Source organism: Ammospiza nelsoni, chromosome 8 (genome assembly GCF_027579445.1).
Source record: "Ammospiza nelsoni isolate bAmmNel1 chromosome 8, bAmmNel1.pri, whole genome shotgun sequence".
NCBI classification, from domain to species: Eukaryota; Metazoa; Chordata; class Aves; order Passeriformes; family Passerellidae; genus Ammospiza; species Ammospiza nelsoni.
The window spans coordinates 16,460,034-16,486,156 of NC_080640.1; the positions used below are offsets into that span (position 1 = coordinate 16,460,034).

The following is a 26,123-nucleotide window of genomic DNA, read 5'->3' on the forward strand; positions in this document are numbered from 1 at the left end:
AGTCTCAGAAACCACAACTGTTTTCTCTCATCTGTGGACACTGATCCTTCTCTCAGCAAGAATCATCATTTCAGATGCACTAACCCATTTATCCATGCTTAGCTCAGTATACTAGTACACACAACAGGGGAAATACTTGTAAACACTGCTTACTTCAGGTCATTTCAACTCTAGGCAGTGACACAGTGAGCAACCAGTCCCTGTACAGAGTCCACAACTACTGGTGGCAGAGGCATCATGAATGGGAAGAGCAACCTGAAGCACTAATTTGGTAGGAGTACTTTTCCCATGGTCATGCACAGAGAACTGACAAAGAACTACGTCTGTCAATCCAACATGCTTGAGCCTGGTATTGAAAGCCTAAAAGATACTGAATGTTTAAAAAAACTTCTCTATCTTTCTAAATATGAAAAAAAAATTGGAATTTTACACAGAATCCAATGTCAGTTTGCATTGGATAAACTGCAATCACAACTGGCAAGTAATGGGAGCGTAATTACTGGATACAAGAATATGAAGACTGTGTGTATCAAGTGTCTTTCCTGGCCATGGCCTTTCCAGGCAACTAACAGGTGACCAGAATTAAACATTGGGTCTGCCATGAGCTCTTTAAAAGGAATAATCTGGGGAAAGTGGAAGTTACAGATTCATGCACAGTCTGGAGCCTCATGTTAGCAGTGTGCAACTGGAATAGTGCTCAGGAGAAACAAAGTGGCAAGAACCAAAATAAAGCTCATCCACTACTAACCTCAAAACAATGGTTATACTTCAGGAAGAGATGCCATATGTACAAATACACACATGTTCAAAAACACATCAGGCCTACTTAAAAGGCAAAGTATACAGTTAGTGGCTGTGTAAACTTTGAACTCAAACAAGACACGAGGCCGAAATCACACCTTAAAACTAACTTTTATCCAAATTACTCATGAGTCTGCCCAGAAAGACCTGACAATTAAGAGAAAATTATGCAGATTCATTTAAATACTTCATTATCAGGAAAAGAATTATCTTAGGGCTGGTTCTTACTGTTTTAAGGAACAAAAAGTAATTTAGAGCTTGGGATAGTGACTCATTATATGGAGTGAAAATTTTAGAATGAGATTTCAAAAATGGTGAATCAGGAAGGGAGAAAATCCTAGCAATTCTAATTTATTTAATTTCTGTGAAACATAGCAATACAACAGTAAGTGATATTTCAAGGAGTCAAAGAAGAAAAATAGATTTGGAGGGTTTTATTTGCCTTCTCTGCAGCCATAGTTAAATGAAGCATACTGAATGATGATGAATTCACAACTGCTGGGACTGTGCTGGTATCAAGACTCCTGCACAACTAAAGAGGCTTTAGCAGTAATTTCAATGCAAACTAAAGATGTTGAAAAAAGCAATTAGGTTAATTTTGGTTCACTGAAAGCACACCAACTCTATTTTTAAAGAAAAGTGTAAGAATTTCATCTGCTCTGAGTGAGCAGGCAGCACTCTGTGGCAGGACCCAACAAACAGGACATAACAGGCCTGAACTTGTCAAGAGAATGTGCTCTGCTCGTCAGAGTGCTCTGATGAAGATAAATATTCCCTATGTCAAGGAGCTTATGAGCATTTTGCACTAAGTCAACACTCTACTTATATAAACAAAAAAGAGTAACCACAGAGAAAAAAAATAAAGCAGAGAACTGAAAGGCAAGATTCACAGTAATTCACAGCATAAATAAAAGTACCCAAGTTTCCAGTCAGAAGACATTCTTACCATTTAAAGTGCCACTTTCTAGGTCAGGTTTTATTGCCAACTCTTTTTTAATGAGGTACAATTTGGAATAACATAAGTAATTAATAAAAATTGATTATGTAAAGGCAGTATTATGTGATAATTTAAAATAAGCATATACCTTGTTGTCCAGAAATAAGTCTTTCAACTCCTTTGATGATTTTATGCCTATGGCCATAAGCATTAATGCCAATTTCCTTCAATTCTTTGTGTCCCATTTCAACCAATATGTCCAATGTTATCTATAATGAAAGCAAGACCATGTTTTTTGTACCAGAACAAATGCCAGTGACAGTGAAAATGTACCTCACAATAGCTGTGAGAAAAAGCAAGTGTGAAAAGAACAGGAACATTAGAGGCTTCAGTGTATTATTTTTGTATTTCACTTTTACTCAACTGCTTTCTTCTAACTTTTTGTCTTAAGTAAACATGCTACAAACTACAAACTGTAACTTACATTGCTTGCGTTACGTATATGTTAATATATACACATCTATTTTAAGATACATTTTTTAATATAGCAATTAAAAATTTAGTTACAGTCCCTTCCTTCACCCCACTCATTCTGACTGTCACACATTGAAAATATGTCTTATTACATTATACTAATATACAGTTACTATTTATTCCATTGCTTTCCAGCCCAGACTATCAGGAAATAAATATAACCACTTACCTGCTCTCTCTCAAATATGTCAATTAGATGTTCAAGGCCAAGGTTCCGCACAAACTGATTAATGCTAAAATCTACACCTGAAACTGGGCAAGAAGAAAAACACAATGTACATTCATATCTGTATGGTAAAATAAGGCATACACATCTGTCTGTGGCAACAATGAGAGAAGCAGAAATTCCTGGTCTTTTGCAGATGTAGGTTAAATATTAAATATCACTAATCAGTAGCAATCTGCTCTTCTACCTCCCTAAGAGCAGTCTTTGCCACAGAACGAGGCAACCAGCTACCAGAAATGCACATTACTACAGAAAATGTATGGACAAGTAAAATGTCATAGAAGTAACCTTTTTAAGATACTTTGATCTAAGAACAGCCTCTTAAAAACCACATAAAGTTTGAAGTAAAATACTGCTTGGTATGCAGCCAAATTTCATTTGACTTCTCTTTTAAAACACAATTCACCATATTGGTTCTGTTCAGGAAAAAAAAAAAAAATTAACGGCTCTGTAAGGGGAAAACAGTAAAATCTTATACTGCAAGACCTTCAGACTTCTGTTCCTCATTAATGACATCATAAGGAATCTAACTATTGTGTATGCTATAATATCTCGATGAATGTATGGGAAACTTCACACCTTTGTGTTCTTTTCACCAGTTGTTAAGAAATGCTATTCCCTCCTGAGAAAGCCTCACCTTCTTTTTTCTCCAGAACAGTAGCTCCCTCTGCACAGTTTGTACCAACAACAGAGGGAAGTTCAGAAAAACTACCAGACAAGTTGTCAAGACTACTTGCAGCAGACAGACTGGATGGACTGGATGGAACAGAAGAGAGGGAATCAGCTGCAGAGCCTGTAGTCTGAGACACACTTATAACCTGAGGTTTGTAGCAAGTCGGTAAGGCAGAAGGAGGCATTGCTGCAGTCAGTAACGCACTGACATCGTCTGCCTAAAGAGCAGAAAACAACTCATTAAAACAGACAAACACTTCTGCACAATGTTTTTTCCTAGAATGCACTATCATTATATGAGATTTCTTAAGTACACTGCAAAATAATACTGGGAAAATATGCATTTTACAGTATACATTTACATTTTACAATATACATTTTGCAGCTTACAAACGGCCTTTTCTGCCCAAAGCATAAATAAAATTGCAAAATGTCTATATGTAAAAGCTGTAAAAAGGTAAAGACTTCAGTATTTCTAAAAAAAAAATCTAAGGGCAGTTAAACAGAATTAACTTGCTATGAAAGAAGCTTCTACTGGCAACCAGAATTTATGAAACAAAACAATTTCTCTAAGTGTAGCTTTGGATTACATTATAACACTTAGAAAGAACACCCCAAGAACTTAACAGACAGATAATTTCTTACATTTATGCTGCTACAAGGTTTACTTATATTTTATTGTCACAATTTTTGTATTAGTCAAACTGTAAGCCCTGAATTCAAAGCATCACATTACAACCATTAATCCATTTTGTTAACATTCTGAGGTTTTTTCATCCCCAGTGCATACTGAAATAAGATGCCTAAAGCAAGAAATTATTTAAGGAGAGTTTATAAAGCTCTATTGACTTCTCTTGCCAGGCACATACAAACTCCACAGAAACCACAGTATTTTTGATTTTGCAGAAGTGGTTGCATTACTGTTTTTTTAAAGGATAGTTTTAAATGAGGTGTCACACATAAATAAGTACGGATTTCCCAAGAGGAGCCCCATCACTTACAGTGACCAGGTCCAATGGTGTTTGTCCTTCTTGGTTTTTCAGAGTAGGATCAGCCCCATGTGCCAGTAACAAGGCACAGAGCTGAGTCCTGCCTTTCTGGGCTGCTTCGTGAAGTGGTGTGAAAGCCCATTTGTCTGTAGCATTCACACATGCATTATATTTTATAAGTAAAGCTGCTACATCAACATGCTGGAAAAGTGAAAAACACCTGTTAAATTCCAAGGTACCACAGTGTACTAAAATAATTCAGAACTATTACTGTTATTTCTCTATAATCAGAATAATTCTGAATTTTCCTATAATGCATTTAATTATGATTTTAGAAAGTATTAAAGCAATGTGTTTTCTTCCTCACCTATGACATATCAGCAAAAAGATAAGTAAGATCTGTTCTTTTGTGAAAAAAGGATAGAGTAAAACAAAATTCCAAATCCAGAGGAATCTGAAGGAAAAAAAGCCTGATTCTGAACTTCCAGTTTGGAAAGTTCTCCAACTGTTTTGGCTAAAGAGTTGATTCAAGGACAAAGATTCAGGAAGTTCACAAAAAGAATTGCTGTCTCAACAGCATTCATATAAGTGAAAGCGAGATCTTCCTGACACAATTTCACTGGCACAGGTAAGGAAAGGCATTTTACAGTACACCTTTCAGCCTGCTGGCTTTTTAGGCATTCATGGTCAGAAAACTCCACTCGTGACTTTACAAATTTATGAGTCTTTACCTACAACATCAGCTGTGATCTGATTATTCATTCTGTGTCTTACAAATAAGATTACACTATAACTCAACAGCAAAAGCCTTCTACAGGGGCTCAAAATGCTGTCAATGAAATGTACCATTTTTAAAAAAATAAAGTCTCAGAAAGTTTGAGCTATTTACCCCATAAGATGCTGCATTATGCAGAGGAATCAAGCCTCCTTTATCCTGTGCATTCACATCTGCTCCATGCTGCAACAGGTATTCTGCAACCTCCAAATTATTGTAACCAGCTGGAATTGCAGAAGGACAGAATGAATAGAATTACAACACCACCCCCAACAGGCTGTGGAGAAGTTAATAATTAACTTAAATTACTTGAAAGTAAATTAAATTGTCAGTCCCAGTGAAGACTGAGCAATACCTATTATGAAGCACAGCATTACCTTAAGAATATTTGGTTTTAAAACCTGCCAATAAACAATAAAAGACCCTCTCTGGCTAGACAGAACAGGAAAATAATTAAACAGTTTGAAAAGCAACCCAAAATTAATATGCATAAGAATTTAATTTTTTTAAAGAAAAGGTACAGAATCCTCCAGCTTGAGGCTACGCTATAACTTGTGTAGACATAGAAAGTTCAGGCACAGTAATTAGTAACCAATCAAACTAGTTAATTAGAGCACTGACCTGCTAAATGTAGTGGTGTAGAATGCCGTCCTTGTGTGTCCCGACAGTTGACATTGTCAGGTGAACAGAGCTTTTTTACTCGGGCCAAACAACCTTTCTTGGCAGCATCTAGGAGAGCTGCATCTCCTCTAAGCAGGTCTTGAATATCAGTATCACCATCTTTAACAAGGTCTAGAGGAGTATTTCCGTCCCTGTTTTTCTTTGTAGGGTCAGCTCCATGCTGTGCACACCAAAAACAGGTGGTCAGGATGTCAGTAGAATAAACATGATGCATCTTAGGCATCTATAATGCCTTGTTGAGCAAGTATTCTGACACATATTGGAATCCTGAAGAGAGCCTTCCATTTACTGTGTGAAGAAGGCCAACACAGGTACTAACAGTATCCCTTTTCCTAAAAACATTTAACTACAATAAATTAGGAACCACAAATCAATTTCTAAAACTTAAATGGACTTTGAAAGTGAACAAGAAAGAAATGTACCTCCCTCCAGCATATGTAATACCTGTAACAGGAGTTTGCAAATCTCGTATTTTCCTTTTGCTGCAGCTTCATGCAAGGGAGTGAATTTCCACAAGTCAGCTACGTTGACAACGGCACCATGTTTAACCAACAGCTCTGCAACTTCATAGTGACCGTATGAGCAGGCGTTATGTAAAGGGACAAGTCCTCTGGAAACAATCAGAAGAAGAGGAAAACTCTCTTTAAAAACAGGGTATTTTTTCAACAATATAAACTTAAAACACTTCAATATAAACTTAAAACACAATGCATCTTTGACCATATCAAACCATAACAAATTATTTCCCTACCCCCGCCAACAGTCTAATACCGTAGGAACACCTACTGCAGTAAAAACTTAATCAGCAGGGCACTAAAGAGAAGTAAAAGCACAAGGCCAGAGAAATTCTTGATACTCTAATATTAAGTACTGCAAAATGCTTTTGGATATTCTTAACATCTTCATTCTAACAGAAGTTTCCATGAAAATAAAAATACGTCTTAAGAAAAATGGGATGCTTATCAGTTAGCAATATTCAAAAGCTGACAGATATGACCAATTACAATTGCCAAGAAAATATATATTCAAGCATTTACCCCTTATCTTTTGCATGTACATCAGCTCCATGCTGAAGAAGATACTCCACAACAGATACTCTGTTGTACCCAGCTGCAAAATGAAGTGGTGTAGACTGACGTCCTTCAATATCTCTGCAGTTCACACTCTGGACTGTACACAGCTTCTGTGAATTTCCCCAAACAAAACATGTCACTATATGCAGTGTCAACACTTCTAATTTAGTCATAGAACATTGTTATACCCATCAATTTTGCACAACCGTTTTCAATAAAGAAAAGTATTTTTACAGTCTTTACTTTTTACAGATTTCATCCTGAGGAAAAAATCCACCTGCCCCCATATCCACACCTCTGACTTTAATTAATGCTTTTTATATAAGGTATCTGGAGGTGATGAATATTGTACTCTGCAATCTGTAGTAACTGTGCAATACAAAGGATTTAGGATTGATCATAATTCTAAAACAGTCAGTGAAGGATTGGTTGATTGCTTGCTTTGAGAAATTATACACTGGCATATAATTCTGTGCTACTTTGGCTGGGGTGCAGTTAATTTTCTTCACAGTGGCTGGTATAGGGTTGTGTTTTGGATTTGTGCTGCACACAGGGCTGATAACACAGACATGTTGTTGTGATTGCTGAGCAGGGCTCAGACAGAGCCAAGGCCTTTTTGTGCTGCCACGCTGGCCAGGAGGCCGAGGGGAGACACAGCCAGGACAGGTGACCCCAACTGACCAAAGGGCTGCTCCAGAGCAGATGGCATCATGCTCAGTACATACAGTGGGGGAACAAGGAGGAAGGGAGGAGACATTTGGAGTGATGGAGTTTGTCTTCTGAAGTCACTGTTATCCAAGATGGGGCCCTGCTCTCCTGGGGATGGCTGAACACCTGCCTGCCCATGGGAAGTAGTGAAATAACTCCTTGCTCTGCTTTGCTTGTGTGTGTGGCTTTTGTTTTCTCCATTAAGCTGCCTTAGTCTCAGCCCACGAGTTTTCCAGCTTTTACCCTTCTGATTCTCTTCTGATCCTGCTGGGGGGAAATTGACCAAGCATCTGTGTGGGGCTCGGTTGCTGGCTGAGGTTAAACCATGACAAATTCCCTCTTCTTTTTAAGGAGAGGTTTAAGCTTACTTTTACAGTATCCACATCTCCAGCCTTTGCAGCCTCCAGCAACTGTCGATCTGCATCAGAATTACCTAATGGGATACCTTCTGCAAAATAAATGAGATTGCATGACAGGTAAGTGTAGGCAGTTGAAGAAATTTGTTAAGACAGGAAATAACTTGAGTTTTTTTAAAGGGAAATCCTTCAAATAAAGTAAACTAATTACCGACAAGTTTTGTCTCTGTTTACTATCTACAACAATAGCTGCTAGAGCTAATGGTGTTTAACCATCAGCTAATGGGAAGTTAACTTCAGCAGCAGGCTTCCTGTATGTTTTGGAATATTGTCGAACCAACAAAGCATTCTTATTTCTGTTTCAGAATTAGACCAGATCAAGTTTATGTATGTATTATAATGTCCAAACCTTACTCTTGAAAATCCACCTACACTGCTGCCTCCACTCACAAATGCAAATCAAGCATTTTGTGTTTTAGAAACTCATTTTCTACTTTCAAGATTCCCCCTACCCTATGTCAGGATTTTAAGAAAATTATTCCAGGTGACTATACCCCAAATCTTCATATCTGATTATTCAGACAGTAAATGATATTGTTAAGTAGGAAGTAAAACATCACCTAGTAGCGTCTTTCATAGAACATTTTTTTTTGTTGACTAGTCTTCACTATTATTTGGCAGCACCTAGAACAGCAAGTAAAACAAAGCACCTCAGTGGATGCTGAATAACTCAGCATACCTTGTAGTAGCTGTTGCACACTTTCAGTCCCCATTTGTAAGGCTGTAAAGCCCTGCAGAGACACGATGGAAGGATCACATCCAGAACTCAGCAGCAACCTGCATGTCTGAAGATGACCACAATGTGCTGCTCTATGAAGAGAGGTCTGGCCAAGATTATCTAATGCATTAACCTAAAAAATAACACAGACAAGAAATACCACCATCAAGCTGGTATTAAGATGTTTTCATTGCTGACTGGGAACATTTCACAAATAGCATCCTTACTATACTAAAAAGAACATATTTAGTGTATTTCCAAAGGTGATGACATTTCAAACAAAAACAGTTCATAAAGTAGCCTCCTTTTAGAGGTATGGGAATAATCCACTGCATTTTTACCACAAACAGGAGTAATTCACTACTTTGCTCCTTGCAGTACTAACTCCAATGCTAACATGTAGAACAGCTTCTACCTTGCATTGGCTTACTGTAGTTTCTCAGACTGAGGGCTTCCTATCTGTTGGTTCAAAGTGTATTCAACAATTTAAAACTCTGCACCTAAACCCTACTTTTATTCCCTACTCTTCCTCTGTTTTTGAAAAACTTCATACAGTCAGGCTACAATCAAATTTCTATGAGAGAGATTCAACTCAGTCTTGGAGGATTCAAGCACTAGAGTCTCTCCACATTTTCTTTCTGTGGAAGTTTGAACTAAATACTGTATTATGAATTAACATTTTGTTTTAATTTTACTTTTTACTGCATACAACATCATGTAAAGTCTGTCACACAGTTCAGTTTAGCTTCTTGCTGTTCATATACACCCCTCACTTTTCTTCCCCATGTATTCCATTATTCCTGCTGGACAATGAAACATTGAATAAGACACTTTGAAAGTTTTCCATTCCCAGAGAGAACTACATCCTCACTTCTTGAAAACAGGACCAAACCAATGATGATTTTGTAATGTACAAGGCTGTACTGATGGATTGATGGCCTGTAGCTGAAGTCTCCAAATCTAGAACCTTCCAAAACAAATTATTTTACAAAAACTTCCACTCTCATGGTGTGAAAACCTGTATAGTACATGAATGTCAACAGAAGTATGATACTCATACCTTAGCTTCATGTTTCACAACTACTTCAACAACATCATTATGAGCTTTTTCTGATGCCACATGCAGAGGAGTCAAGAAGCTTAAAAAAAAAAAGAGAATAATTCAAAATGTATTTTGTAAAATCTTCTAAACAAACAGTTAATAGCATTCATTTGTAACCACTCACTCTTTTGTTTTTTCATTGATATTGGCTCCTTTCCTCAGCAGCAATTCACATACTTGTTTCCTCTTAGGATACGGAGATGCAGCAGCACAGTGCTATAAACATGAAAGAGTTTACAATTAACAACCAGCTAGCAATACCCAGGTTTTGCTGATCAGCAGGCAGTTAAGAGCTGGTGGTGTAAAAAGACAACAGAAAAAATCCCCAAAACCTGCAGACACTTATTAATTTGGAAGATTCTACGTGGGCTTTCGGATTTACTCTGGTATTTTCAAGAACTCCCCTAATAACTGCCGGAAACCATCAAAACAAAGCTAGCACATATAGCTTGCTGTTGCTTAAGATAAGAATGTTCTACAAAACCCAGTCATTTAGACAATCTTAACAGGCCTAAATAATTTATGTCAGTCTTAACATAAAGAACAAAATATCAGTCAGTGTTATTTGCTTAGCTAGACACTGTGTATTCCAGCTTGGTCTGAATTACAGCACTTGACACTGCAGTATTTATTGCTAAACTATTACCTAGTGTGCTTAGGTTAGTCACAATATATACAAAGCCATTAATAAATCCTGAGTTATTACCAATGCTGTCTCATGTGTCTGAGGATGCTTGAAGTTCACTGTTTCCAAAGAAAGATGTTTCTTTATACGAGCTACATCTGATTCTCTTGCAGCCTGCAGCAGTGAGTGACCTTTGAATTCATCTTCGAAAACAAAGAAATACATAGCAGAGGGTTACACTCCTTGGCTCAAGAAGGATCAAGAGAATTGCTTCTTTCAGTTGAAAAAAAGGAAATTAATTGTATTCAGCAGACCATGGAGCACACATTTCCAAGTCTGACTCAAGCTATTACATCAACTGACAGAACTTGTTAGTTAAGTCAAAACACTACACAGCTTTGGCTTTGTTTCTAAACCAAAGCCAGACAAATCCAAACTGGCTGCACAAGATCTATTTCACTCACCTCTTTATAGGTTCTACTGTTCACACAGGTACTAACTCAGGCACATAAAAATCTCTACTTCTGATCTATTTCTGGAAAATAATTTCTAGATGCTTTCATGAAGCCTAGTGTAGTATTTACTGACAATTTTTGTAAATACCCCAGAAAGTTATTGTTTCAACCACTAAAGGACAGAATCTGAGTTCGCTCTTTTCACTCGTCAAGTTTGTTGGACAAAAATCAATGCCCTTCATCAGGTTTTTTCAACTTTCAGTGATTGTGGCACACTCAAATGTATTCAGCATTCTAAACAGTTCCTCTTTTCTTCAAAGAAAAAACTGTGGAATAAAATTTAATATTTCAACACTCTTAATGCAATGACAGGAACAAGTATGGGATATGAAAGTGTATTGGCAAGGTCATGAGGGAAAGCATTTAATAGGGGAAAAGCTGCAAAACCCACCACAAGCACTTGACTATAAAACTGACAGTAAAAATATTTTAAATGCTTTCATTCAGAAAATATAGCAGTTTCAAATTATAAACAGTGAAATATACTGTGTAACACTGCACAATTACTGTCAAAGCATAAGCATGTTCCAAATCTGGTTTCTGGCAGGTCACTGTCTAGGGAATCTAATGACACATTACAAGCTGTAACTGCAGAACTGATCCCACTTGATACTCACATGCTAATCGTTCTTTTAACTGGGGCGTTGGAGCCAAATCAATGGTGCTTTTGTTGTGACAGTTCAACAGTGTTGGGTCAGCACCATAACTTAACAAAAGAGAACATACTTCCACCCTGTTCTTAGAAGCTGCTTCATGCAGAGGGGTGAATTGCCACAGATCCATTGCATTCACACATGCTCCATGCTTGAAAGGGAAAGGGGTAAAAAAAGATGCAATCAAAACCAGGACGTTAGAAAAAGACTGTTATTAGTTTTAATACAGTAGACTGTTAAAATAAAAATCAATGCTTATATGCAAACTGTTTCCAAGACACTAATTTTCAATCTAACACAACATTTCAGCACATTGTGGTTTTTAATCACCTGGTGTCCCACAGGTTCAATCAAAGAATCCAAAGGCTAGCTAGTCTTTTCAGGCTTTTTTCAGAAAGGAAAGGAGCTCTGCTACAGGTCAAATCAGACAAAGAGAAATATTCACATTCTCCAAATCACCTGTGAACAAGCTCTGGTTCTTTGCAGCTCTAGAAAATGTCCAGAGTGACCAGATGCACTATGATAAATACATGTTCTGTGAATAACCCCCAAGATATGAATGCCACGGTATCTCAACTGAGATGGGCACTCAATTTTAATTCAAAACATTTAAGTACAAGATTCTACAAGTAATACTCCTGGATGAGTAATGTATGTGTAATTTTTCTCCAGTAACATTTGGATTGTGCTTCAAGTTCAGCCTATAAGCAAGTACATGCTCTTTGCCACTGCTTCTCTTAAAGATGTATAGCTTTGCAAAAAGTAATTCAGAATTTTCTAGAGCAGAAATCCAATACAGAACACAACTCCAGCTAAATCATTAAGACACACAGTAGTGTATAGCCAAAAGCTCATTTGTGGGGCTGTGTCTAGGAACACCACTGTAAAAATTCACTTTACAACTGGCCCCTGAAGTAAAAAAAATCATGACTATTTATATTTACTGCAATGTAAGTTTATTTCAATAGGTTCTTTTACAAAATTTTTTGCTAAACAAGTAGAAAGATACACAGAATTAGTGGGGGACTGAGACACACATAGCAGAACAAGAGCTATTCTCTGAGCAGCCAAATGTCTGGAGTTAGACAACAGAATACTCTCAGTTGTTATAACAATCTTGATTTGCTGTGGCAGCTGAGAATAGGCACAGCTCAAAACTCCTTTGGTGGAGTACACATATCATGCTGCAGCCCACATCTTCAAGCCACTAGTTTAATGTGTATCATACCTATCTTCAAGACTAACATAATCCAGATACACTGCTTCAGTTCCAAGAGTTCCCTTTTGTTAGGAAAACAGACAGGTTTCTCTTTCTTTGGAGTAAAGCCTACAATTCAGGGCCAGAACTGATGCTGTAAAGTTAATTTCCTGAAAAGACTGACTGCTCTTTAGTTTTAAAACATTTACTATCTTTACCAGTATTCTTTTAAAACATCTCTTATTGCTTTGTCTTCTAAAATATTATTCTACTGTCAAACTAAAAAAACTACTCAGCTTGTAGGAGGTTTTCTGGTGCTTCATTTTTTTTTTGTTGGTGAGTGTAGAAAGATTGAGATAAGCAGTACTTACTTGGTGGTATGAAAATATTCAACTTTGGAGCAGAGAGTTAAAAACAGAAAGCACATTTATAAAGAAAAAAGCTTCCTTGCAAGCAGAAGATTCTGTAGCTCCAGCTTAATAATCACTATCATGTAGAGCAAAAGCAATTTATTATTAAGTTTTGTAAATCTACGTACAAAATAAAAAATATGCAACTTGTATTAGTCTATTATAAACTGTTCTTATTTAATAATAACGCAATTTGATCTCTTCAAAGACCAACCTTGACTAGAAGCTCTGTTACTTCGTAATGACCGTAGGAACAGGCATTGTGAAGTGGTACCAGGTCTCTACAAAGAAGAAAAAGGAGAAGGATGATTAGTTTAGAATACACACATATATTAATTTCAAATGCATCTAACACATTGCAACTGGTACTATGCTTCATAGTCAACATTTTACAAAAATAATATGACAAATGTTCAAATGAAACTATGGGGAAATAAGAAGCTGAAGAAGAAACAAGAAAATCCCATCAGCATTTATCAGAACAGTAAGCATCTAAAAATAATCAGAAGATGAGAAGTGAATTGCATTGTCTCAGTGCAGATGAAATGGTTCCACTCGGACTTGGAACCCTAAGCAGGAAGACCTATCTGCAGGGGATGTTCAGGAGTGACCCTAATTATATCCTTTTTCACAAGAACAATGCTGTAATATCTTCTCCTGTGAAAACAAATCAACTTGCATTTTGGTCACAACAGAAAGTTTAAAGGTTACAGAACAGTCTAAAGTTGGAAATTCTCTGTGGTTAAAACATTATTACTTCACTTCATCTTTACTTCACCTCCATTTTTAAAGGATTCTGTTTATTCTGAAGAAAGGGAAAAAGGAACCTACCCTTTATCCTTAGCGTGCACATCAGCTCCATGCTGCAGTAAGAGCTGCACTATTTTCACACGGTTATACCCAGCTGCTAAATGCAATGGAGTAGACTGAAACAAGAGAATGCAGAATGAATCAGTAACACAAAATCAAGGTTCAGTTTCTATTCATTTTTTCACAACTTGTTAACAGTACTAAACGATGAAGTCCTTCAAGACTTACAAGCTTAAAAAAATCCCAGAGTGCTTGAATCAGACATTTGGTAAATATGTTCACTGACTACTCTTGAAGTCAACATAAACACAAATCCCAAATTTACTCCATCACTAATACAAAGGCCACTTTTGGTTTTTTAGCCTACCATAGCTATAAATACTCTGCTGGCACAAACTATATCCTTGTGAAAGGGGAAGTAGGAAAACCATTAGCAACAATGACTGTTAAACTATGAAGAAGTCTCTCTGCCAATCAATGAAGTAAGTTTGAAAATTATCAAGAGTGATTGTTATCCACGTTTGTGAATGCAGTGAGCAGGGTGTGGGGGAAATTTCATCTCTTCTAAACTCTCACCCTCCACAGAGCAGACAGATAACTAACTGCTCTATGATCTTTTCTAGCAAATGCATTCAAGCATCAGCAGCACAAAAAACAGAGCTACAAATGAGTGAGTAGGAATCGTATCCTCTGCATTTACAAACCCATCCACTGAACCAGATTTCTACAGTTCCTAGAGGATGAGCCTCATAACCAGATGAGAAAACAGAGATGCATCAGTGTTTTGGAGATCCCAGTATCTTACCACAAAGCTTCACAAAGGGGAAGTAACTAAATCAAAACTTGGGTGAATGAGTACAAATACTTCATGAGAATAATGATGCCAAAAAGTGATACTCAATAACCTGAACCTTCTGTAGGCCAGGGGCTGAAACCAGAAGACTCAGGATTTTTCAGAATGGAGATTCTGAACATTTTTATGTCCTTCTTTACTTAGAGCAATGAGCAGCTTGCTCCTGCATCAGGAGCAGCAACTTGCCTAAGGGTGCATGTCAAATAAAGCACCTGTGTATTTCTCCCTGACAGGGACAAAAATCTGTGCAAAGGCCTCGCTTCTTTATCACTGCAGATATGAAGGTCAAGCAGAAGCTTCAACTGAGGAGTTTGCTTATTGATCCTATATAGAATTACTTGCATAGTCCTTTTAAGATTAAAAAACAAAAAAAACCAAAAAACAACAACAAAAAAAGAAAAAAAAAAAACAAAAAACAAACCCAAAAAAGCAACCCCTAAGCTGGCTGCTAGAGAGGTGGAATCTTATTTTCCCACATACAGTGAAGCAAGTAGATTTTATGTTTAACATTTTTAAAATCTGATCAAACAGTAACCGGATCATGTAAGAGATAACTACTTTTAAATCAGTTTTAAACAAAAATACCTTTCTGCCATCACTTGCATGACAGTTAACATTTAATGGTGTAAGAAGAGACATCATCTTTTCCTCATTTCCACTCCTGAAAAACAAGATGTGAAATGAGCAGAAATATTCTTATCCCAATTTTTACTAGCTTATTCTGGTTTCTATTTTTCATTGTGGTAACATTCAACAGATCTGACGCAACACATCCCCCTCTGTATTGTCAGCATTAAAGAGAAAACAAAAAATGCATTTATGGAACTACTTTTGTAGCTTCATTCACAGAAAACAGGCAAAACTTAGCATCTAGATGGAATGCAAGCTCCAAAGACTACATATCTATATATTAATGACACAAAATTTTGCAAATACAACTAATTCCAGTTATTTTCCAAACATACATACCTGGCACTTTCTAAGAGTTCATCTTTCTTGTATTCACCTAGAAGACAAAAGGGCTTTCTTTAGCTATCAAATAAATATCTGCATGTGAAGTTTACTATTTATCCTCCTCTTCAAAAATTTTAGAGAACATAAGTGCTAGAATACTTACAAATACTCTTCTCAGTTGTTAAAAGAGAGCTTTTAAAAAAGAGGAAGGGTGAGTTTTACACATGTGGGTATTGATAGGACAAAGGGAAATGTGCTGAAACTGGAAGAGGAGAGATTTAAATTAAATGTTAGGAGGAAATTCTTTACCCAGAGAGTAGTGAGGCACTGGAATAGGATGCCCAGAGAAGTTGTAGATTCCCTGCCCCTGGATGTGTTTAAGGCCATGTTGGATGGGGTCTGGGCAGCCTGGTCTAGTCAACATTCCTGCCCATGACAGGGGGCTGGAATTATGTGATCTTTAGGGTCCCTTCCAACCTAAGCCATTCTATGACTCTAAAAATTTGACAGTTCATTATTGAACTAGCATGATAAACTATCCAGAACACATGCCATGACTGAGATGATGAAAGCCATATGTGAATTCTATTTAGAATTATAAACCAGAGACCAGTTAAAGTAGTATCAAAAAGACAAGCTCCAAACTACTGTGTTACATCAGTTCAACTGTTACTAGTCATAAAGGAATCTAAAGATTATCACTTACCAGTCAGCACTGCTTTTGCAGACGGGTCTGCTAGATCCAAAGCTGTTCTTCCATCTGTGTTCCGGATGGTTGGTTCAGCACCGTGCTGCAACAGTACTGCAAAAATGCCAAAGTTTTCCATGAGAAAACAATTCTACAAGACAAGGTTTATGAGACATAACATTACTGTAATCTGCAAACAACAAAAGAAACATTCTAACTTCCTTTTTCAAATTTTTAATGTCAGCATTCTGCAATGTCATCTGTGACCAGTGTCTCTGATGAAATATGTCTAGACACATTTTAAGAGAAAAAAGCAGATCAAAAGGAGAACACAGACAGAACCACAGACTGACCAGAGACAATCTCTCTTGAAAGCTTGTGACTGACCCACCACAAAACTCAGCTATTTTCCATCAACTCCAGAGCATGCTGCCCCAAATCCTGTGATAACCTGCAGACAGCAGTGGCAGTCTGTGCATGCTGCACTCAGGCCAAACAGGCAATGTTATCTGTACAGCTCTCTTAAAGTAAATGGCAGCAAACCACACAATCAAGAAATGTGTTTCGACTATGTGTCTAACTTTCTACCACCTCCTTAAAGAGTTCCTCTTAAGAACTGTGTAGGTAAAACAGGTAGTCAATATAATTGAAGTTTTCCCATCCTTAACTAATTTAACACAGCTGCTACACATAAGACAGAATGAATCCATTATTAAGATCACTTTTGTTCTTCCCACTGCACTGTGATCAGAAGCAGAAGGCAGCATAAGAGTCTAGGCTGAAATAGAAGAGAATTTAGCTCCATCATCATCACTTTAAAGCACTTTCCCCATGATGAACCTTAATAGGTAGACAATTATAAAAAAAGAACCAAAAACCTGTATCTTGTAACAGTGACATCTGAATTGAAGTTTATGAAAGATGTTTACTTTTAACCCTTGTATCAGCCATAGCTCCATAGAGTTAAAGTGGTCTTAAAAGGGTTCTAGATTGTTCACAGTGAAAACAAGTGAGTCAGTCACAGGAAGAGTGGGAGAAAATTACCAATGCAGACATCTGTCTTCCCCTTAATGGCAGCTTCATGAAGGGGAGTGTAATTCCAATTATCTCGAGCATTGGGATCTGCACCGTGCCGCAGGAGCAGATTGACAACCTCAGCATGGCCGAAGGAGCAGGCGTTGTGCAGAGGAATAAGGCCGCCATCGTCCCGGGCGTGGACATTGGCACCACTCTGGAGTAAATACTCAACCACATCCTTCCGACCAAAACCTGCAAGAGGAAAGGGGAGAAAAGGCTTCAGGGTGGGGGAAGAGAAATTCCTGCCCCAGATGTGCAGATTAAACCAACAAACTTCAGTAACCACTCCTAAAGACAATCACAACTGGCATGGTTTGCTAAAGAAGCATTTACATACTAAGGATGTTTCTGAAATTCTTAAAAATTAGATTGAATCCAGCAGAAAAGTAATATTAAAGATTACAGAAATAATTAATACCTTGATAGGGTTCCCTCACGTTTCAGCTGTATCTGGCATACTTATACAATGGCAAATGAACTAGGACATCAAACTGTATCTGTATTTGCTTTACTATCTCCATATGAGGCCAGAACCACAGACCCTACAGCAAATTCACTTTTGAGTCTCACCATGGCACTTACCCACCCTGCCTGTCCTAACAGAGAACAGAAGCTCAGAATACTTGGGATGAGAACTGGATCAGACACATGGTCCATGCAAAACCAATTTATCTGCACAGGCACAGTAACTCATATTCACTGCACATGCAAGCATAGTTCTGCTGCCAAAAAAAATCTTAGTGGCTGTACCCATGAAGTCTTATTGTCTATATTACATTATATGCAAAATATTTCTCATTTTTCAATATGTTCAGCTATTCTAAGTCTTATAAATACAGTTATTTTTCTTAAATGTGTCCTGACATTTTTCTTGTTTCCTCAAGCTTTCAAAAAATTCTGTTTATAGTTTGAATGTATACTCAAAATGTACTAAATTATTCTGAGGAACTACTCAGAAGAGACCTTCACATGTGCAGGAGTCCTGCAAACACATAATCAAAACTGTTATTTGAGTACAAAGTGCTCGGTATTTTCTTCAGAGTACGGAGAAATGTTCTCCAGGACTGCTGAAATTATGCTACAAAAGACTCTGATCAAATTCTTTACTACCTATCTGGCAGCTAAACCACTCATTCTTGTACAGAAGAATTCCCACCCCTCAAGGTGTTGATGTAAAGTCACATTTTTACAAGTAAAATTCCTCACCAGGAATCAACATCATAATTGAAAATCAGCTGTAGTAAATCTTATTATAGGCATAGAGAATTCCCTCAGATCCCTCCATTTAATACAGAGGTACAATCAGATACAATTCATGAGCAATCCACAGCTTCTCTCCCAGCAAAGCCAGCATCTATTCACAAAGTACCTTCAGTACAGCAACACCCCTGCAGTTAATTTAATGTCCATGAAATGAACTCATTTGTATCACACCAATTTTTGTAACTTCTCTCCAGCCCCCAGTGCACAGCAGGGATTCCTTACTTCCTTGGGGAAGCATCTGTACAACAGGGCACCATATATGGAAGGGGAATTATTTTCCCATTGCTTTCTAAAGGATGCATGAGTACAGAGGAAGTGGCCAAACTGCACAATGGTCTCTGCCTCTGCTCTTTCCTGAGCGTGGAAAGCAGGGGCAGCCTTTGCTATCAGGGAAGGCAGTCACTGCCTGCTCTAACAGCTCCTCTTCACCCTTAGCTGGCTGCAGGAAAAACTATTTCAACACTTAAAAAAACCCCAAGACTGTAATTTTTAAGAGGTAGGTGTTTTCTCTAGCTCTTGAGCTTTTATCAAGAGACCACCTAGATGGGATCACACCTTTCAACTGTGCACGGTAATGGTCTTATCATCATGAACTCTTTGTTTTAATTGCCAACAAGAAAGGCTGGCTACTCAGGACCCCGAGCTGACAATCTTCTATCACCTGTGACAGCTGAGCAGCTCACTGCACTTGTTCCCTGGAAAGTTACAAATTTTTAGCTGACAATTCACAATTATTAATCATAGACGAAATGTACAATGGTGCATAATTTAAAAAAGGTATTTATTTACAATCACAGTGGGTTATAATTGACATTCAGCTACTTCTGATGGGATAAAAAGCTAACAGAAAGAACTCAGCTCAAATTCTTCTCCCCTGCCTTGGGTGTTCATATATTTTATGAAATTTAGATTGCAGGAAAGGCATTTTAGTACCTGCCAAGTCCTTAAAACCCTGTGATACTTTGAACTTTGACACACACTGTGATGAAAAAGACTGACTTAAGGAAGTAGATGCAGTTTATGATGGGAAAGGATGGAGCCTCTTTTATTGTGAAGGATGGTGGGCTCTTGTCTAAACCTTCAGGATAACTTAACTATCACACACAGTTGTGTACTACAAAATCCAAAGAGCAACCTCCAGCAAAACTCCAATATGTATTACTTCTGATAATGACACATTTCTAGGGAGAGCCTGAAGCTTTTTTTCTTTTACATCTTTTACTTCAAAATCTGCTTTTACAAACTGACACATGAGAAAAAGGAATTGGGTTTATTATTTTTTTTTTAATTGTTAAGTAAGATCTGGGAAAAGACTTAAAAATTAGAACCCAAATTCAGACCCAGAATGCCACTAAAAAAGGAAAAAAGGGCAATACAAAACATGATGACATTATGTATTTCAGCTCAAATTCCTCCATAAAAGAAATCTCGAAACTGAATGAAACTAGTCAGAGAAGTTTTGTAATGTATTTTCTAAGAACACCCAGACAACTAGGATAAACAAAGCCAGAATAAAACAGATTTTTGCTTTTACTTCCTGGAATGTGACTCTTTCAGAGGCAAAGACAAAAGAAGTGAGTATTATTCCAACTGTGAATAACAGGGGAAAGGCAAAACCAAACAAAACCAGTCAGGCCCAAGTCCAAGAGCTACTTATGTCCACCTTTCACACAGAGCCTATTGCAGGTGGGCTGACAACAGCAGAGCTCCACCTGAGGGGTAAAGGGAGTTCCTCAGAGAAATCACACAAGTTTTCTGTCCCATTTAACCAGAAACTCTCAGCATCTCCTACAGGCCGCTGAGAGGAGCAGTTCATTTCTCTGTAGCAAGTTGGAAGAAGATTCGGGATGACAACAGTGTCTCCCATTTACACACCAACCTGTTCAACCTTAGAAATCTAACAACTACACGAACCTGTGGCTACACATTTTAAAAGAAAAATCTTTCTACAGATCAGGAGTTATTTAAAGTCAAGACATCACGCCTGTTCAGAGAGATAAATCAGATCATTATAGTGAATGAGAAACATTTAGGCAAAAAACCCCCAAACTAACCAAAAGCAAATAAATAAATAAAACCTACCCCTCACTTCTCTCAAATGCTCTAAAACATACACAGCTGTTTAGAAGTTCAGAGTTTATAAGTGGACACGAAGGACTGCTGCATATAAAAAATTAGCTACAAAAATTTATTTCCCTCTGACAGGATATTTTAAGTTGTCTCCTGAGCTCTCTTGCCAATTAAGCTTCTTGAATTTATTACATACTGCTGTCCTGAGGAGTCTTTCAAGAACCTAGACCTAAGTCTGAGTCAAGCTCTCTTAACATGAGGAAAGGACACCTGAAACCTTTACCAAAACAATCTAACAAAGAAACAAACATCTTTGTTACTATCCATATTGATTAGCTGAAAAGCAGCTGGTGTTTTCTGCAGCCTGTCAGCCCTGGAGTCCTACATCTAAGGCTGTAATTAAACGAAAACAACCAACATGAAAACAGCAGTCACAGTCAGGTCTTTGTCTGAAAAGGTGGGATACAATCTTCTGGCCAGTTGCCAGTGAAAGCAGTGACGCCAGGCCTTTGCTTACTTACGTCCTGAATTAACAAAGTCCATTTGTCAAAGATAAGAACGAAAAAAGCTTAGAAACGGTGGTGTCTGACAAACACCTTCACGCGTTCAATTCTAAAAACGCACAGGCCCGCTGGAATCCATGAGAACTGTACGTGGGACGTGTCCCTGTCAGAGCTCACGTGTCACAACACGAACGGCAGAAACCCCACTCCAGATGCGTCCTCAAAGCCAGATGAGGTTTGGTTTTTTTTTAAAAAAAAAGGAAAAAAAAGAAACATGAAATAAGCGAGCAGACAGGGCCGTACCGCTCGCTGACCCCTCCGCGCGGGTGACACCGGTTCGGCCCCAGGGCCGGGCAGGGCCGCGGGGTGGGGGCGATGCTCGGGGCCGGCGGAGCGCTCGGACCCCGGCGCAGCGCCCGGCCCGAGCGGCGAGGCCCGAGCGGCCCGGTGCTCCCGGCGCTGCCCCGCGGCCCAGCCCGGCGCCCCGGGGAGGCGGCGCTGCCGCCCCGCTCCCCCTGCCCCGGTACCTGCGGCGAAGTGCAGCGGGCTGGACTTCCTGCCCGCCGTGTCGCGGCTGTTCACGTTCTCGGGCCGCACCAGCCGCTTGACCCGCTCCACGTCCCCGTTCCTGCAGGCCTCGAACAGCTCCCGGGCCGGCTCGGCCGCCGCCGCGCCGCAGCCCGGCGCCTCGGCCAGGGCGGCCGCGCCTCCCGCGCACCTTCGCCCCGCCATGGCCGGGCCGGGCCCCGCGCAGCCCCCGCCCGCCGCCCCTCACGGCCCGGGGGGCTCCGCACGCGCTCCCGGGCGGGCGCTGCGCCCGGCGGAGGGATCCGGGCACCGCCGGCCTCGTGCGCAGGCGCGCGCGGCGGGAGCCTCCCAGCGCCGGGCCGCGGTGCTGCGGCCGAGGCCGGGAGTGGAGCCCAGCGCGGCCCCTCACGGGCTGCCCTCAGTGCCCCCTGCTCCCCCGGGAGGGATGGTGAGGAGCAGAAAATAAATACAGCGTCAGCCATTCGTCCCATATGTACAAATATGCCTTAGGTGCTCTCAGTAATTAAACGTAGGGATTTTTCCCCCCTGCAAGCGTGTAAGACTGCATTTTCGTGCCAATGGCTTCATGATCCTTGCACAGTTGCTTATATAGGAAAACACCGTGACTCCGAGGAAGTTCAGAACTTGCATGATAACTATGAAATGGAAATTATACAACTTAAATGACACAGTTCTCTTTATTAATCTCTAAACACAGATATTAAAAAAACTGTTAGTTGACTTTGCCAATTCAAGGTTATGGAAGAGAATAGGAAGTGTTCTGTCCCTCGCTGCCCCTGCAGTTAGCTCATCGGCTTGATGGGGAAGCCTGAGCCTCTGGGATTGACTGGAATAGAATTCAGCTGATCATTCTGAAACGTGGGTTTTTTTCATTCACACCATATTAAAACACTTTGGAAAAAAGTAGTTGAATAGGGTCAGTACCTTCCTGTTGCAAATGCAGAGATGAGTACCTCCAAAGTAAATTCACCTTGCAGACTTCTGTCACATCAGGAAATTAAACGACTTAAGTACAAGGAAAAAGATCTAGCACATTTGTACAGTCTAGTCACTTCCATTCTGTCAAACATCCCTGTCCCTGAAACAACGCAGTTACATCCAAATTTTTTCTCCCTGGTCCATGTTAATTCCTAAATTGAACTCAGGAATTTTTTGGGGGAGACTACAAGCTGTACCAGGCTGTCACCATGCTAGTGACAGAGCAAGGTTGATGCTTGTGTCAGTGTGTGTTCAGTTTGGTAACTTACACACAGCCACAGCAGCAGAGTGACAGAAGAATGCAGCCAGCGCAGGGCAGGAGCCACATGCTTTGACAAACGCGATGCCTCAGTCATGTGTGTTTCTGTAATCCCACTGGTTTATCTCTGTGTCTCCACTGAAATTTCAAGCTGTGCTCAGCAGGCAGGGAATAGCCAGAGTCCCACACGTACATAATCCATCCACTGCTTTGCATGGGGCCATGATGTTCCCAAATAAACTGTCATCAACTGTGGCTCATAGGCCCTCTCAGACCTTCCAGCTTCTCCAAAGTGTGCATGATGAGAGCTTTTCTTCCGGCCTGCAGGCACCACAGACTGAAAACAAGACCTGCAATGCTGCCATTTGTATCTTTTATCATCACCATTAGCATAACTTTGAAAATGATACAAGCTTTTGAGTACACAAACCCTTCTCTGCAGAAGCAGAAAAGCAGCAAATGCATTAACTTGACTGCTTTCATTTCAAAATTAAAGAAGGGACTTTGTATCTAGAAATCTGTGGAAGTGCAAATACCTGTGTAAACACAAACACACCCTGCTCCTCAGTCTTTTGAGTAATTTAAAATCCAGAACAATATTTTACTGTTCTGCTGGAGCATGATTATAAAGAGCATAGCCTGAAATAAATTCTACATTTTCTCCACATCACTGTACCCAAAAGGTACTATTATTCTAAATTATCTGCAGCCTGATTTCCTTTTCCAGCATATCTTTGTGATAGCTTGACTGTGAAACTATCGCAGGTCTTTATGAATGGAAACAATTTAAAAATTACTCTGTAAGAGCAGGATTCAAATAGCCTTGAATTCAGGAGGCAAAGACTCTCAGCATATTTTGGTACTGGTGTGTTAATAGCCTTCTCAGTGACTTTTGAGATTCACCATACATACCGCCTCTTTTATGTTATTTATATGTTTATTTTATGAGAAAATAATCTGTAAAATTCAACATTTTTCTTCCCTCTTCTGTACAATAGCATGGTTAGAAAATCATAACTGAAATATATGCCAAATCCCACTCAATACAGGTGGCAGGGACTTTTCTAGATGCAGCAGGGGGTTTGTAACCGACCTGTTACTAACCCAGCCTAAGAGGCTCAGCCATGAACAGCTCAGAAACATTTCACTGTTATTCCTTTTAGTGTAATTTGGGATATAACAATGGCCTCTGCCTTTGAAGTATATTTATTCTGGTGGCATAACCTCACGAAACAGAAACATGAAGTATTTTGGAAGTGTGCTCAGTTTGTTTAGGAACATGCTTGGTTGGTCACTAGAGGGCAGGAAAGGAAAGGAGATGAAAAGGAAGGAAAAAATAGAAAAAATGACGGGGAAAAAAGAAAAAGAAAAATAAATAGAGAAATATACAGAAAAAGAAAGGAAAAGAGGGATTGTTGGGCATGGAAAGACTAGAGCAGCCTTGCAGCCTTAAGAAGAAATTATTTAAGGAGATTAAGGTTTACTTATGGGGAGAGACACTGTTCATGCCAATCTACTAGGCAGTCCATCAGGTTTAGGATTTTTGCCTGTCAGCCCTTCATGTTATGAGTATTTTCCAGTTTTTTCTAATTGGTCCCCACAGTTCTTTGCCTTGCTCTTGGAAGCAAAGTAAAATGCTGGAATAAATAGAACATTTCAAGAGTTCAGAAATTTAGCTTATTCCAAAAGCAGAATGATTTAAAATTTATTCCATTTGAAGTATTTCCAGATGAGACTTGGGAAAAAAGCCCAAACCAGGGATAATTAATGTGTACATCAGGAAATAATAAAACATTCCTGTAAAGAAAAGAGTTTATTTTGGAGAGAAACAGAAGTGATCTGTTGTTTATTACTATATTCTTATAAGTATAAATAGAAACTTTCTCAGTGCAAGCTTCTTTTTCTAAATTAAAATATAGTTTATGAAATATAGGCTCACTGCAAAATCAAAGCAGTACAGGCTGTACATCAGTGAGTATGTGTAATACTGGATCTTTACAGAAACTTTCTCCCTTCGCCTTCTTATTTCATCCATCAAGTACTTTGGGCGTGTCTGTTAAACAAGCAGGAATTGGTTCTTTTTTTCTGCCAGTTACCCATGTGTAGTTAGTGGTGTTTTATATGCAACACCTATATTTAACCAGTGGTTGGGGGTAAAGTGTAATAATCATAAAATGTTGTTGTGGAATAACAAAGGAATTAAAAAGAAAAAAAAAAAAAAGAGGAGACATGGAGATGGTGAAATGTTGAGAGACTGAGCTTTTCAGAGAGGAGCAAGCACAAAGCCAAGTGGTCCCTCTAGGATATGGGGAGATACTATCAGTTGCTAACAAGCTGTAATAGGAGGCCATTTAGTTATCAAAATACTCTATCTGTGTATGCAGCAACCCAGATAATTGTTCAGCAGCTGCATGACCAGCTGTGGGGACAGCAGTTAGAGAAGATCCTTTTTAGTGCTAGGGAGAAGCTTGTGTTCTATAAGAGTTCATGGAAACTAGATTGCACAGAAAAAAGAAACCTTTGGTCCAGGATGCCCGTGATTTGTTTAAAATTGTTCCAGTCAAAAACTGCTGGACAGAAACATGTCTAGAGGGCTTAAATGGAGCTCTTGTTTGTTTTTCTGTAGTGCCTGGAACATTCTGGGGTGACAGAGAGCTTTTTTAAAAGCGTAGGCTCCTTGCGTGCAAAGCAGAACTACACAGGGTGCCAGCATGAGAACATGGCAGAGGCCTGGGAAGTTGTGATTTTTTTATTGGGAAGAAACCACAAGCAGCAGAGGAGCACTAGGGCCAAAGATCAACATTGACTGGGGATGCCAGCAAAACAGATTCATCTATACCTCAAATAGGGATAATAACATGAACATGCTGAAAGCAATTGAAGGCAAACCAGAATATCTGTCCAGCCATGAAATTCATTTTTTCTGGAGCCAGTCAAAAGAAAAAAAAATAGTGGGCTAATTAGGTTAAAATCTGTGTAGAACTGACTGAGACAGTAATAGGGAAAGAGCAATTCTCTTGAAAAATCATCCGAAGGGAGAATATTTAGAAGGAGCAACCAACAAGTAACAAGAGACTCTCCATGCA

At 39.1% G+C, this 26,123-nt stretch overlaps 1 protein-coding gene across 2 annotated transcripts in view; it reads right to left on the reverse strand.

Moving 5' to 3' along the window:
* Nucleotides 1-21,990, reverse strand: part of TNKS2 (tankyrase 2) — a 28,997-nt gene extending 7,007 nt beyond the window's left edge. Inside the window, exons 1-21 of one of the 2 annotated variants that reach the window (XM_059476659.1) lie at nt 21,779-21,990; nt 17,383-17,607; nt 16,357-16,452; nt 15,666-15,702; nt 15,282-15,357; nt 13,865-13,959; nt 13,248-13,314; nt 11,390-11,576; nt 10,339-10,460; nt 9,757-9,848; nt 9,591-9,669; nt 8,492-8,663; nt 7,765-7,844; nt 6,653-6,798; nt 6,060-6,225; nt 5,556-5,775; nt 5,049-5,158; nt 4,172-4,360; nt 3,136-3,388; nt 2,442-2,524; nt 1,887-2,007 (exon numbers count right to left, since the gene is read on the reverse strand). In XM_059476659.1, the coding sequence (XP_059332642.1) occupies nt 1,887-2,007; nt 2,442-2,524; nt 3,136-3,388; nt 4,172-4,360; nt 5,049-5,158; nt 5,556-5,775; nt 6,060-6,225; nt 6,653-6,798; nt 7,765-7,844; nt 8,492-8,663; nt 9,591-9,669; nt 9,757-9,848; nt 10,339-10,460; nt 11,390-11,576; nt 13,248-13,314; nt 13,865-13,959; nt 15,282-15,357; nt 15,666-15,702; nt 16,357-16,452; nt 17,383-17,607; nt 21,779-21,983 (2,821 nt within the window). In that variant the 5' untranslated portion in view covers nt 21,984-21,990. Of the gene's footprint in view, nt 1-1,886; nt 2,008-2,441; nt 2,525-3,135; nt 3,389-4,171; nt 4,361-5,048; nt 5,159-5,555; nt 5,776-6,059; nt 6,226-6,652; nt 6,799-7,764; nt 7,845-8,491; nt 8,664-9,590; nt 9,670-9,756; nt 9,849-10,338; nt 10,461-11,389; nt 11,577-13,247; nt 13,315-13,864; nt 13,960-15,281; nt 15,358-15,665; nt 15,703-16,356; nt 16,453-17,382; nt 17,608-21,269; nt 21,483-21,778 lie in introns of those variants that run through there. The other variant, XM_059476661.1, reaches the window with a different exon arrangement.
* Between the last annotated feature and the right edge of the window lie 4,133 nt (nt 21,991-26,123).